This window comes from Furipterus horrens, unplaced genomic scaffold (genome assembly GCF_987537825.1).
Source record: "Furipterus horrens unplaced genomic scaffold, mFurHor1.1.pri manual_scaffold_7, whole genome shotgun sequence".
Classification (NCBI taxonomy): Eukaryota; Metazoa; Chordata; class Mammalia; order Chiroptera; family Furipteridae; genus Furipterus; species Furipterus horrens.
Window position 1 is genome coordinate 126,907,177 of NW_028327177.1, and position 14,963 is coordinate 126,922,139.

The 14,963-nt window shown below is 39.2% G+C and overlaps 1 protein-coding gene and 1 pseudogene across 1 annotated transcript in view; both read left to right on the top strand.

The window, feature by feature from the left end:
• The first annotated feature begins 2,205 nt into the window (after positions 1-2,205).
• On the top strand, positions 2,206-2,351 carry LOC150005201 (small nucleolar RNA SNORA42/SNORA80 family; annotated as a pseudogene).
• Positions 2,352-11,282: 8,931 nt separating this feature from the next.
• Positions 11,283-14,963, top strand: part of CMC1 (C-X9-C motif containing 1) — a 60,254-nt gene continuing 56,573 nt past the window's right edge. Inside the window, exon 1 of the mRNA XM_090284414.1 lies at positions 11,283-11,491. Coding sequence (XP_090140540.1) covers positions 11,473-11,491 — 19 coding nt within the window. The 5' untranslated portion in view covers positions 11,283-11,472. The remainder of the gene's footprint in view (positions 11,492-14,963) is intronic.

Genomic DNA, 14,963 nt, shown 5'->3' on the forward strand with positions numbered 1-14,963 from the left:
CACCTTATGATACTGAGAGCATAAGGGAAGGCTGTAGAGAGAGATATGCTACCTGGGTAGGAAATTGACTTGGCCAGTGTATAAAGACATGAATTATGACAGTATCTAAAGTGTTCCAGATATAGTGGAAATATATGGGTAGGTTGTAAGATATACTGGGGTTAGGAGGAGAGGGTACAGAATGAGGAGAGGGAGAGGGATAAGCATAGTGGAGCCAGATAGAGACAAGAGCCTGTAGGGTGGTGATTCTCAAGGTGTGGTCCCAGGATCAGTTGCATTAGCATCACCTAGGAATAAGTTAGACATTCTCAGGCCTCATCTGGAATCAGAAACTCTTGAGGTGGGGGTGGGGCACAGCAAGCTGTGCTTTAATGATCCCTGTGGGTGATTCTGTTGCCCAATGAAGTTTGAGAACCACTGCTGTAGGGAAAAGTGAGATTATAGGGAATAGTTAAACAAGGTCCCATGTTCCTTTTAGGATGAAAACTAGCCCAAGTATGGAGGATGGACTAGTCTAATGGCCAAAGACCATGGTTATTAAAGAACACAAGAAAGTAAGGTTGAAAGCCAAATATATATAAGGAGAAAATATGGGTCATAATTTGATTTTAAAAAGTGATTAAGAAAGTGTTTCATGGTCTGTTAGCAATTTGGAATCACTAATTAGGAGAGGACCAAATAACCCTAATATTGAAGCACTACTGTCTATTAATTTAAAGTTTCTTATACATTTAATTTCAACATTTTTCTATTTGTCTCTTTTTTTATGTAATTGGGCACCAGTGGGAGCATTTATTTAATTATAGGAGTACAGAAGTTCTTGAATAACTACACAGTACTGCCTAGGGTCTATTACCCTAAATCTTTGTGTCTTTATAATAAACCCTGGAAATCTTACTGTGATAGACTGAATTGTGCCCCCCACTGCCATTCATATGTTGAAACCCTAGCCCCCAATGTGACTGCAAGTGGAGTTAGGGCCTGTGAGGAGATAATAAAGGTTAAATGAGGTCACAAGGGTGAGGCCTTCATCTGATGCAATTGGTGTCCTTATAAGAAGAGGAGCCCCATGAAGACAAAAAGAGAAGGTATCTCTACAAGGGAGGAAGAGAAGTTTCACGAGAAGTCAACCTTGGTAGCATCTTGATCTTAGACCTCCAGCTTCCTAACCGTGAGTATATAAATTTCTTTTGTCTAAGCCGCCCAGTCTATGGTATTTTGCGTTTGCAGCCTGAGCTAAGACACTATCATAGCAGCAAGAGCATGGCCTCTGGAATAAAAGTGATGTGGATTTAAATCCCAGCTCTGCCATTTATTAGCCATGTCTTTGTGTCCCCCTCTCTTCATTGTGAACTATAGATGATGAGGATAATATTGCCTCTTCTATTCATTTATTTATTCAGCAATTGTTTATTGAGTGCTTTGTGTGTGCCAGGTACTCAAGAATAACAACAAAAATTGCTATGCTTGAGGCTACAATGGTGATTAAAAACACACATGGTCCTTCATCTCCTGGAGCTTATGATATAGAGAGGGACACCCAGTAATGAATGAATCTTGCAAATTTATGTTTCTGTAGTTACTATTAGTGCTACAACTTCTACTGAAGAGATCCATCTCACTCAAGGCCATGCCCCTTCCTAGGGTAGCCGTCTATCAATGATTGGTCAGTGCAGGAATATAAAGCTTAGCCTCCTTGCTCCAATTCAGAACAGTTCTAAAGGGCCATCCCAGCTTCAGAGCTCCTTGTGGTGTTGGCTAAGTTCTAATTATGGCGACACCATGGCTCAGCTTCTCCCTCTGCCTAACCCTGTTTCTCTTCCTTCTTTTCCAAAAGTATTAACCACCAGAGCACTCACTAATAAATTTGCTGTGTGTTAATCTCCACCTCAAACTGCTTCCTGGCGACCCAGCTGGTTTGTACTGAATAAATATCAACATGCTCTGCAACCAAGAATGGGAGGTCAAGATTCTTTAGCTGAACCTGGAGAGTGGACTATGGGCTCTCATAGCCCATTGCTCATCTGTCTGCTCACAAACTAGGAACCAGCAGGCATGGAACCAGGAAGGTCAAAGCAGTTGACACTGCTTATTGTCTGGACACAGACCAATCACAGATCTTGTCTTGAGCCTTCAGTAAGTTCAATGGGCAAATGTGTTGAGACATGGCCTGAAATTGGAAGAGATGAAAATGTAATTTGCAATGCATGGGTTTGGATTTATGGCAGCCCTCCGCCTGCCCACACACATCCGGATCCCTCAGAGTGCCCCATGCCAAAGCAAACTGTGGCCTTAAACAATTGCCTCACCTCTGCCCATAGACTGAGGGCACTAAAGCGGGTTGCACAGCGGAAGAAAAAATGTATATCATTTGTATCTTCACTTTGCCTATCCAGCACTTAAGAGTCAGTTGGAAATGATAAGACTATGACAAAGTCACAGAAATGCGCAGGTAGATGGACAATATAAATAGCCTAGAAATAGATCCAAGATTAAAAAAAAAGAAAAAAAAAACTGTAAAGAAAAAGGTAGGTAGGTTATTCAGTAAATCTTTCTGGGAATATAGTATTAGAAAAATTTGTTATTTATTTGGAAAAAAATAAGTTAAATATTCAATTCCCACCTTAATGAAATGAAACAAAGAGGAAGGAAAGAAAATAGATGTTAAATAACAAACTATTAAAAAAACAGAAAACAGAAGAAATAAATACAGAAGATAGGATGGGTTATCTCTTACTAAGTATTGAATAATGGAATAAAAAAGAAAAATACTCTATATGTCTATAAGGTTGTCAAACAATTACTAATAAAAGTAAAAGAGAAAGTAATTACAATAAAAGTCACAAGCAGGATAGAAAAAGATTTCACATAGAAAGACAACCTATAAATCAGTAAGAAAAATAATAGTCTAGTTCAAAATGGGAAAGAATATGCTTATAGTTCATAGAGGGACAATAAAAAGTGTGTCAAGCACACAATATATTTATCACAACTAGTAAAAATTAAGTTGTATCCATATGCCTGTTTGTATCAATTTAGCAAATGTATTTAAAACAGCTTTATATTGTTGACAATTTATCCACAGTAATTAGCACAATATATTCCACTTCAAGGAACCATCCTTCAGAAATAAACAGCACTAGAGATGACAATTTTATTTTTAGAATATTTATCTTAGGGTTGATTTTAAAAGGAAAATTAGAAACAACCTTAAAATTCAACAATAAACAGTGAAATAAAACGTGGTATCTAGACACATCTCACAACAGGACAAGAAGAAGCGAATAGAGGACTGGCATGATACTGGAGACAGTAGGCTGGGTTTTTTCTGTCTGGATTTTTATGTATTCCCAATGGCATGATGCATAGTTAGAACTTGATAGTTATGCAGAAGGTGACAGACATTTACATGGCACCAGAGAAGCTAAGAACATAAACTCTGGATCAGATTTCCATGTGTTCCCATTCAGTTCTGTTGCCTGTGTGATCTTATTCTATGGTCAATGAGGGAACCATTGCATGTCTTTGTATTTATTGGGACAATGTCTTTGAATAGCAAGGAGCAAGAACAAACTTGAATCAGTTTTTTTTTTTTTTTTTTTTTTTTTAAGAGAGAAACAATGAGCAAGATTGTGTACAAGGGGATTGTCTTGGAATATAATCCCAGGGAGCAAGAGTGAGGGAAAGGGAAGAGTGAAAGAGGGGAAGAGGGAAAGACAAATATATAGATGTTTTATTGAGTTTTCCACTTCACACGCTACTGGTGCTGGATACCATGAGACCTTTGGAGGTGTCTTACAAAATGTGCTTCAGAACTGCCTTCCCAGGAAATAAAAAGCAGGACTCATTTATCCATTGGATTCCACTCACTGTTGATCAAGATGGCCACAGAGGCATTATTAATTTTTCCTGCACTTCTGGATTATGTATGTGTGACAGCTGAGAGGGTCCCTGAAGGTGTTCCATGCGGCAATGTCAGAGAATAAGGTGAGAGATACAAGGTGCTGTCAGATGCACCTATATGATGAGGGTTGAAGCCTACAAAAAAACAGTGGTCACGTACAGGAGCTGGAGAGACATACAAGACATGACCTATATACAAGTTTTTGGTGATTCAAAGAAGAGTGAAACAAAGACCCAGAAAGGCAGCACCGGAGCTGAGCCTCAGAGTAACTACAACCAAATGTTCCAACTCCACCTGGATTTTCTCAATCTCGAATTTGTCTCACTTTGGTTAGGCATCACATTTTCTTTCTAAGGAAAGAAAGCTTTCTCTAGATGGCATAAAACTTGTCTCTTACTGGCTTTTACATTTTGCATTTTATAATATCTGCCTCATCAGACAAATGGGCTGGCATGCATAGACCTATATTTAATATTTCCTAGGGCAAAACTTCATTGGCCAATTTCAGGTCAGACACCCATTCTTGGACAAATGAGTATGGTTAAAGAGAGATGTCATGAAAGGACATGAGGACACTGGTGGAAACCATATAATAAAGTAGGGGAGGAGCAGTTTCCTCAAGAAGAGCAAGATGCCAAGCAGATAATGCCAGAAATGTGTTACTTGTGTTCTACATAAGATAGTGCCTGGACCAGAAAACATGTAGAGTCTGGAAGTACCTTTAGCCAAAAATCAGAAAGGACAAAATAGAGCAAAAGTTAAGGCAGAGCTAGTGACAGGAAGGAGAATAGGGTTGATGGGAAGGAGAGATAATCAATGGACCATGTGGTCCATATTAATTTCACATGGTGATCCTAAGTTTTTCATTCACAGGAACTTATGCAACAAACATTTACATTGCAAGTGCCAAGTCCTGTGACAGATGCTGGGGCTGCATATGTGCATGCGACAAAGCCTCTCCCCTCGAAGAACAAAGAGTCCTGTGACTTGGCAACATAAATACCTCATTTCTATAGGAAACCTTTCATCCATGCTTTGGGAATCACTGAATCATTGACATAGAATCTAGTTAATGGAATATATTAGTATACGCATTCTTCTTTACAGAAGGTCAAGGCCTCAGCTTGTGACAGCTTTTCATTTGGACTCACTGGTTCATAGCTGTTATAAAGATACCAGAATCAGTGATGTGGGGTCATTTTGTCTGGACATAGCACCAGTAAAAAGCACTGAAGCTTGACAGCAATTCTCAACATTTGATTGTTTTCCCTCTTGGGTCTTGTCTATATGGCTCCAAATAATAGCGGCCAACCTAGCTATTTCAACCTATTCTATACAGTAACATGCTGTCAGTTAGGCTCCATTTGTCTTTCTCTTGTTGGATACCTAATCATCCTTTAAGACTTACTTTAAATACCAGCACTTATATAATATGAATGTAATATGAATGAGTTTTTCCTTCCTCTAGGTTCTCGCGTTATCTTCTATCATGTTGGACTATAATTATCTGTTAATGTGTTGTGTCTCTCTCTCTCTCTAGATTCTAAGTTCCTTAAGGATAGAGACTTCATCTTATTTGTCTTGGTCTCTCCAGGACTCAGCATAGTGCATGGCACATAACAGGTTTTCCAGTTTGGTGGAGGAGTAGATAATGAATTCAAAAAGTTTGTCCTCTGTCAGATTAATAGTGCAGAGACATTTGGGCACTAAAAGTTTTCATTGACTTGACTTTATTTTCTCTAAATAAGCAAAAGATCCTTGAGATATTTTCAGTACAGCTGGCCACCTAACTAGAATGTCACCAATATTTCAGACTCAGTGCAAAACAAAAACACTGCTGTTTTTGTTTGTCAAGATTTTTCAGCTGTTGTGAGAAATTCTACAAAGCATCATAGCATCTGCACAAGACCAAAGTAATAGAACTCCAATAAAAGTCATGTTGTAGTATTATCCTTATCTTCATTATTATTTCATTTTTTAAGAAATAAGTCCCTGACCCCAAAGAAAATTGTGGTCTGTCTCAAAGGAGGTCACCCAGAAAATAATACACAGTAAAAACAAAACATGAAATATAGAAAGCCTTCTGCAGAGGTGAGAGGTGATTTTTTCACACTTCTTTTTCTCACCTGATAAGTGATAGGGCACACTGTTAAATCCCCTTTGTTCATTTGAAGGGTGTTTCACATAATCCTGATTTAAACATATTGTTATCTACATTTCAGTCATGAAGGCAGGATAGCTCTGAATTTTCACGTAAAAAAAAAAAAAAAAAAAAAAAAAAAAAAAGACCAAACATGAATATAGTGCAATAATAGTTCAAAAGAACAGTTTTCTAAAAGCAAAAGATGTTTATCACAGTAACACTAGCTAGAATTTATGAATAGCCTACCCCTTGCCAGAAACCATGCTCAGTGTTTGTCTATCTCAATTAATCATGCAGGGATGGTGTTATTGAGGAAACTAGGCTGAGGAGGGTAAGTGATTCATCAAATGTAGAAGTAGGAAAGCAGATATGTAGATTCATGAATGAGTCTCATAGTTACACGGATACATGAATGAGTCTGGTAGCTATCGAACTGAGCCAAAGAAGCCAGATATGTATGATTACATTCATATAAAGTTCAAAAGCAGGCAAAACTAATCAATTCTCATAGATGTCAGGAGAGTAGTTACTTCTAGGTGGGGTTTGACTAGAAGTGAGTATCACGGAACATTCTGTGTGACTAGAAATGTTCTATACCTTGACACGGATGGTAGTTCAAAAATGTATACATATGTAAACACTCATTCAGATGCACAAAGATTTGTGCCATTTTCTATACATTTTATATCTCAATAAAAAAGTTAAAAAGTAAAAGAAAGGGAGGGGAATTTGAATTTAGCAGTTTAGTTTCAAAGCCCTTTTCATTCCACTACACACTCTTTCTACAATGACTCCAGTTTTTAAACACAAAATTTTACCCGTCTTTGCACAGAAAAGTCTCCATAAAAAACTATTGCAAGTACGTTCATACAGTGGCAATTGCAGAGCACAGGAGGCAAGTTATGAAAGGGGGCTGTAGTATCTGGGACTAGTTTGTAAAAAGTTTCGTGAACCTTATTAAAGGGAAGAATATGAATTTTATTTATATGGGGAACAACTGAGATTTTATATAAGAAATGTATGATTGTATTTGCTGTTGTGAGTGAAATGTATTAGAAAGATGGGAGGAACAGGAGAAAGGAGGTTGCTGCTGATAGATCCTGGACCGAATGTTATGACAGTGTGGTTGATAGATGAAATAAAGATATACTAAGGAAGAACTGAGTAAATGTTGTGGTCAGTTGGATGTGGGCGATGAGGTACAGAGAGGAGCTGGCTGAAGTGACCCGGAGGCCTTATTCATATTGAAGCAGGCCCTAGTCAAACACTAGGAAAACAGGGTCAAAGTAATAATGCTCTGGGGAGGGACTAATGTTAGGCAGGTTGTCAGGACTCTAGCCAAGTGATTTGGGATTCAGGGAAGGTTTCTTGTCTTTGTAAAAAAAAAAAAAAAAAAAAAATTAGAGTGTTGTTATATGCTGAATTGTGTCTTAGAAAATTCATATGTTGAAGTTCTAAGCCTAGTGCCTGAGAATGTGACTATTTGGAAACAGGGTCTTTAAGGAGGTAATTAAGTTAAAATGAGGTTATTAAAATGAGGTCCTGATCCAATACGAGTTGCCTCCTTATAAAAAAAGGATATTTGGACAAAGACACAGATGGAGAGAAGACCATGTGAAGAGAAAGAGAGAAGATGACTATCTACAAGCCAACGAGAGAGAACCTCAGAAGAAACCAAACCTGCAGACACCATGATCTTGGACTTCCAGCCTCCAATTGGGAGGAGATAAACTTCTGTTGTTTAAGCCACCCAGTCTGTGGTACTTTATTATCGCAGATCATAAACTTAAGCCCATTCAAATCAGAGACAGTACAGGCCATAGGGGGCTGGGGGGCTAAATCATGTAGCTCATAAAGCAGACAGGGCCAGTAGGACCCCTTGGATAATGATCTTCTAGCCAGGAATTTGTTCCAAAGTCCATCTACTGTAGGGATGGGGGCTTCTAATATTTTTCCAGATTTAATTCTCATTGGCTCAAAGATAAGGCAGAGCAGAGTTATAGGTGGAAATTTTAATTCTGATGCTGGGCAAAGCTGGAAACAAGTAGGGGCTAACTGACCACCTCAATATTTTAAAATAACCAACTGGATATCAATATAGAGCAAAAAGAAATGATAGGTATAATCAGAACTGACTGGATAAACAATTTAGATATTTGTCATTGCCCATGCCTTGGAAATCCATATAAATACATATGTATTAATGTATAGTCTGTATACTACATAGCTCACTTTGCCTTTATTTCATATCCTCTACAGTTGATAAACCATTATTCTTGTTCACTTGTATTATTGCAACTTTCTCCTAACTGGTGTGTCTCAATGTTGCTCCCCAGTAATGAGGATCAAGGGCAGATCTTGAAGCATGAATGGATGCATTGCCACAATATTCTCATGTGTCTGTATATATATTGTTATGTGTCTAGGAATGGAATTATCTAGAAATTATTTCTGACTCCTTGTGCTAGTCTCCTAAGTTCAATTATAAAGTTTAGATTCTTCCTTTGCAGTTACTTTTACATCCATCCTTTCTTTTTAGGTTTCTATATATCCTAGTTTCAGCTGTTTTCCAATCCTGCCTGAACTATTGCAATAGCCTGTTTACTCTTTGGCTTACCTCCTAGGTCTCTCCTCACCACCTAAATTTATCCTGCAGAAAATCTTTAGAAGACATCACTTTGACCACAGTGCCATTTTTCTATTTGTTAACCTTCAACAGCTTCTGATTGCCTATAGTAACAAATTTAAACATTCTTCAGTCTAATGTTTAAGGCTTTGGGAATCTGGTCCCTTCTAACATACATCAGTCTCATTTTCATTTATCCCAGTTTTCCAAATCTTCAAGTTCATTAAAGTGTTTTTGAGCATTGCCCTCCACATGTCTACCATGCAGCCCTGCATTTTCCACCTTCATATGGTTCCATTTCTTACCTACTCCCTTTTCCGTGCCCTGCTTATCTTTCAAGAACATCTCAAATCTTTTGTTCTTGTTTTTCTCCTAGTGTGACATGCCTTCTTCTCAGCCCTATGCAGGCTACCCATCCTTCAAGGCCAACCATAATTTCTACCACATCTTTGAAGTCTTTTCTAACCATCTTGGTTGGCATTTAATCCTTTGTGAAAGGCTACTGTGGGGCATTTAGGTGACAGATACTATCTGAGCCCTAGGGATCATGGTTGGATAATACATAGTTCCTAATTTCCAGGACAAGATGTTCTTCTTTCTCTTTATGTGCCTATTGCATTTATTGTCTAAAGAATTGTCAATTAATAATGTGACATATTAGGAAGTTTCTTCTGCTTTTAATTGCAATTTAAATTTCTATGATTTAACTTTTTAAGAAATGACTTATGTTTCCCAGTTAGACTGTAAAGACTTTGGCCTCAAATGATCTAGAATAATGTGAGAGAGGAGAGGGATACACCATTACATACCAGGCACTGAAGTGCAACTTTCACTAGTGCTTCTCATAGTGTGATGTGGCTGGCAGTCCATTTTATGGGACACACAAAACCTATGACTTTACAGGTATTACTTAAGGCTAAAGTGGTTAGTGCTTATTAAAGGTTTTTTTTTTCTTCTTTTAAGTGGGTTGATTTAAATAAAAATTACTAAATAATAATGGCTGGAGTGATACTCAGTATGGCAAAAACTATAGAAGTGGCCTTTCAATTACTAAAACAGTGTTATACGATATTACATTTATGTCTCACAACAACCTTCCAATTAGAAACTAAAGTCCAGAGAAACATTGGAACTTATTTAAGTGAGAAAGCTAATAGGTCATGGTGTAGGTTCAGGTGGTGTTGGCACCTAGGTCTTTGACTGAAGCTCTCCAAGTTTCCCCTTTACAATGATGGTCCTTTGCGTATAAGATTTCGTGTAATTACTTAACTGTGCGTCTGACTTGTGTTTTTATAGCCACATCATCTCCTCAAATAGATTTACTTTCTAAATTAAATCCTTCACCTGCAGAAAAACAAAAGAGGCACCAGAATGAAATCGGTGTATTTTAAAGCACATTTATAAAACATACAAGGAAAAGGATCCGATTTCCTGCCTGGCTGAATGAAACATTAATTCTTCACCTTGGCACCTCAACCTACAGCTGTAATAAGGACTGTTATGCCCAAATAGGCCCTTAAACGGAAGACCTGCTGAGCAGAGACCCACTTTCCCAGCCCTGCTCAACTGCGTCAGCTTTTCTGCCAACTGACCAGGCGGAAGCAGCAGCAGGGGAGGAGGGACTGCAGGTAGGTGGGGAGGGGATCATTTTGAAAGCCCTAAATCCCTAGCAGGGAAGAAGCAGCTGCTCCTTGTTTTTCTAACATCTGTCCCATCTGTCCCTGGCTGCAGCACGTCATCCTTTGGAGGCTCGCGCTAGCTAAACGTGGATATGACAAGGAAGCATTTCTGAGGGCTAGTTGTGAGTGGAAATGGGCATAACTGTCACCAAAAGATTTCTTCTATTGAGAAGGGGGTAATTGGGGATCTTAAGGAGGATGGTTACCACCTTCATTTTCTTCACAATAAATACAGCTTTATTAGAGTCGGGATTTGTAACATCACCCAAATCAAACAGTACGCCCTGAGGATATTATTTCACTAAACAGAACTACCCCTAGCGCCCAATTTTAAATTTGAACCTCCAAGGGAGCCACAGGCTGCTGATTTGGGAAAGAAATAATGACACTGCACGCATTATACCAACTTTATGGTATGAGGAGGTGTGTATATCTCGCGCGTGGGCTTTTATCACATTTAAAAGCGTATTGCTTTTATCTGACTCCCCTTTCAAAACCATGCTCCTAGAAAATAAGGGGACTTTATACTCATTCAATTTTTTTCCCGTAGTATTCAAAACCATGGCTGGAACCTGGCAAGCATGAAATAGACATTTATAAATGAATGAACGTCAACGAAGAAAAAAATAAAGGAACAGGATGATTCCTCTGGTTCTCCTAAAGCGGGTGTGGAGGGTGGGGCTTCGATTTAGCTCGAGACATTAAGGGAGGTGCAGTCTCAAAGGCCCACAGCTTCCGCTCCAGCCCCTAGAGACCCAAGCTAGCCAGCGGAGGGGGTCCTGCTCCGCCCAAGGCTAGGCTGCGCTGATTCGAGACGGCCCCGCCCCCAAGGCGCGCGCGCAGCCACGCCCCCTTCCCGGTCATTTCCCATTGTGAAGTCCATTCCACTCTTTACAAGATCAGGGGCGGGGCCAGGAGAGCGCAGGCGCACTGAGCGGCGGAAGTAGCGACTAGGGAAAAGGGAAAGGAGTCTGCTGCGCTTTGAGAAAGGCATCCACGCTCCTCCTCCTCCTCCGGCGGGAAGCGCTGGGTGGCAGCACGTGCAGCCTTGCCGAGGCTCCTCCCCTCCCCGCCCCCTGCCTGGGAGTGGCCACCCGGCTGCCTTCGTTTGTCGCCGACAATGGCGGTTGACCCGGCAGGTACGCGGACGGGAAGCGGGGGTTGCTGGAGTCTTGGCCAGTGTCTCTAACCGCAGGCCTGCGGGCTGGGGGCCGGCCTAGGAAGAATGTCGAGCTCTGAGGTTGCACCGCTTCCGCAGATGTCCCCTCCCGCCTACCATCCTGCTTAGGGTTTTTGGCCAGCTCCATTTTCTTCCCTTCGGTCACAGGTCATCTCCCCGCTCTTTGCGGTTTGTGTTAGGATTAGGGAAAGGCATTGGGTTTCTTGTCTGAGCTCTAGTCCATTTGTGACTTACATTTTCCTCCTTAACGCGGCTGGTATCTTCAGCCTCATTCTATTTTTTCGCCCTTCTGGGGCATAGACTCCTTTAGATTTGTAGCCCAACTTAGAAAACAGCAGTACAGAGGATCCATCACTATGGCAAGAGGCAGTTTCTTTGGAAAGGATCACCAAAGTCGTCATCACTATTATTTTAAGTGCTTCCACGCACTTCCATTTGCAACAGTAGTTTCTTTCAGTTCCTCTCGAATTCCTTCCTTAAGGAAGCTCAGCTGTGGTATCTGTTTTAGGCTATTTATGTAAGAATATAGTTAGGAGAACTCATTTTTGCAGGGGATGGTAATTTGTCTAATCCATTCCCTTTATTTTACGGATGTGAAAACACAAGGCATTGGGAGGAGAAATGGACTCAAACTTTTGGAGATTCGGAAATGGAAAAAGTCACTGTAGTGGACCTCAAGGAGAAAGAAAAATACGTGGAGCTGACAATACATTTATTGAACAGTTTATTATCAAACTATGTATTTTCAATTATATAACAATAGCGTGGTATAATAGATACTAGGATCTCCGTTTTACAGATTAGGAAACAGGGTAAAAGAACTTGAAGCATAAAAGAACTTCGAGAACACATACATAATGATCAAACCTATGTTGGGCTAGCTGATTGGACCAGACATTATGAGTTAACAATTGATCTGAGCTTTGAAAGACAGAATTTATAGTGGTCCAAGTTGGCAAAGATGTGGCAGAGTGAACAAATGTGTAAGCTGCAAAGTGCACAGTGTGACGTTTGGTCGCCGGGTGAATACCTTGATTTGGTTGGTGGGAGCAGCAGTGTCGAGGAGGGATGGATATGGGAAGTTCAGACTGGAAAGTAGATTGAGGTTTATATCATTCTAGTATTTCGGAGCTGGAGGTGACATAGTAATCTCATATATATGAGAGACACCCATAAGTTAAAGGCTTTCATGTGTTTATTTTTTAATTTAGACAGGGAAATTTAAGGGAAAAAAATCTTCATGTTTACTGTCTCCTCTTTTACTGTCCAGAGACTCTTAATCCACTCCAATCTCGTGGTGTGCTCAAGACCACACAGCTATTTGCTGGAAGAGCCAAGTCTGGACAGAACTCGGGAAATTTCGTTTTCAGTCCAGTGCTATAGGTATAGACCCTGCATTCGCTTGAGTATTTGTTGATTAAACACTTATTTGTTGAGTGCCCATTATATGCCATGTATTGCTCTAGGCCCTAGGAAACCGGTATGTAGAACAAACAAGATCCCTGCTTGCAATAGAATTTGTATTCTGGTGGTAGAAGAAAGAAGACCACTCCCATTCCCCCACCTTAGATACACAGGTTTACAGATTGTGATTAACATTATGAAGAAGATAAGCAGTCCTGTGATAGATGGCCAAGAGAGGACTACTTTAAATAGTGCTAAATAAAGAATTCTTCGAGGAAGTGTCAGTTGAATTGGAATCTGAAGGATAAGCAGTCATGTGAAGAGGTATGGAAAGAATATGCCAGGCAGTCAATGTTGCAAATGCTTAAAGTACTTGACTGGAATGAGTGCAGAGGAGATCCTAAGGAAGGGTGTTGGGAAAGCAGGTAGGAGCCAGATGCTGCAGGGCCTTGAAGGCTGTGATAAGAAAGCATTTGGACTTTTTCTGATGTTTACAAAAGCCTTTGGAGGTTTTTAAGGAGGGCATAATATATCAGTAATTTTAAAGTTATTTAATGGCATAATTTACGTCTTTCCTACCCCGGCTGCAGTGGCATGCATTGTAGAGGGGTCAGAGTGAAAGGAATACAGACTAGGAGATGGTAGAAACTGACAGGACTTGCTGCTGCACAGAGTAAGGGTGGTGAGGGAAACAGAGGCATCGGGTGGATGGTAACGGTCAGATCTCATGACAAGATCGTTGGAAACTTAGAAGCGGGGATGGAAACAAGATTGGAATGGAAAGTAGAAAAGTGAAGTCAGCAAGAAGAAAGATTTTAGAAAATGTTTTTATCTGTTTAAATTCAAAATACAAATCTATCGAAGCCTTTTTTTTAAAACTTACTTTTGTTTGGTCCATAAGTTGAAGCATAGAATCACATTTTGATATTTCTCTTGCTTTTTATAGTCCACAATGAATGGTATGTACCCATACTGGGTAGGTAGTTATGCTAGATGGGGTTTATATGGCAAAATTTGTTTTCCCATTGGTTTATATTACTTTTTTTTTGAGATTTTTCATACCAGTTTGATCTTCATTTGGCAGTAGCTTTTAAGTAATTGTAGGGTTCATTTTTCTCAAGAAACTCTGAACCCCACAATGAAATATAGGTTACATACTTTATATAGTTTTATTTAAACTATTTTCCTTTTTGTTAACATAGAGGTAATGATGGCATTCTTTGTAAGTTTATCAGCTATCATTATGTTCATTATTTTCTCTTACTATTTGATTGCAGGGAGGGAAAGCTGGAGAGAGTCTAAAACACTTAGGAAAAGTGGCTATAGAGAGACGGTACATTTTAAAAAATTATTAGTGCCTGGGTTATTTTCCCAAGTTCCTGACATTTTAAAATATTCCGTAGATATAATCTGCAGAGTCAAGGAGAACCACTGTTCTGAACTCTCCCAGTTTTATTGACTGGTCTTTCAGCTTAGTTTTCTTTGTTTTCTAATCTTCCTATTTCCAGAATAGATTCTCTACATCTTTAGCTGTAAATGGACCTGTGATTGCATAATAATAATTGAGAAATATATACTGTAACTTTTTCTTTAGTAGGACTTAAACATAGTGACTTACTACAGGTTAGTAGTTTTCTTTTTATAACCCTTTCTACAAATATTGTATATTTTAAAAATCCAGTCAAATGTAGGTGATTGAAAATTTAAAAGGTGGTTTATTTTGAACGTATAACCCGTGATTATATCTAGAAACAATGTTAAAAGTGGTGCTTGTTAAAGTAGAATTTTCATAAAGGTAAAATTATTTATTACTTATGCAGATATGTGTTGAAGATTTTCTTCAACTTGTTAATTAGAGAGGCAACCAGTAAAATGTAAAAAACAGTTCAAAAAACAATAGAGAAGCTAGATAGACAGTTTTATAACCCACAGTAGGGTTAGATGAAATCTTATTTATTTAAAGCAGAACCATAAACTATAATCTTTTGGGGCTATCTTTTCCACTGGTCAGAAATTATTTCTATCTA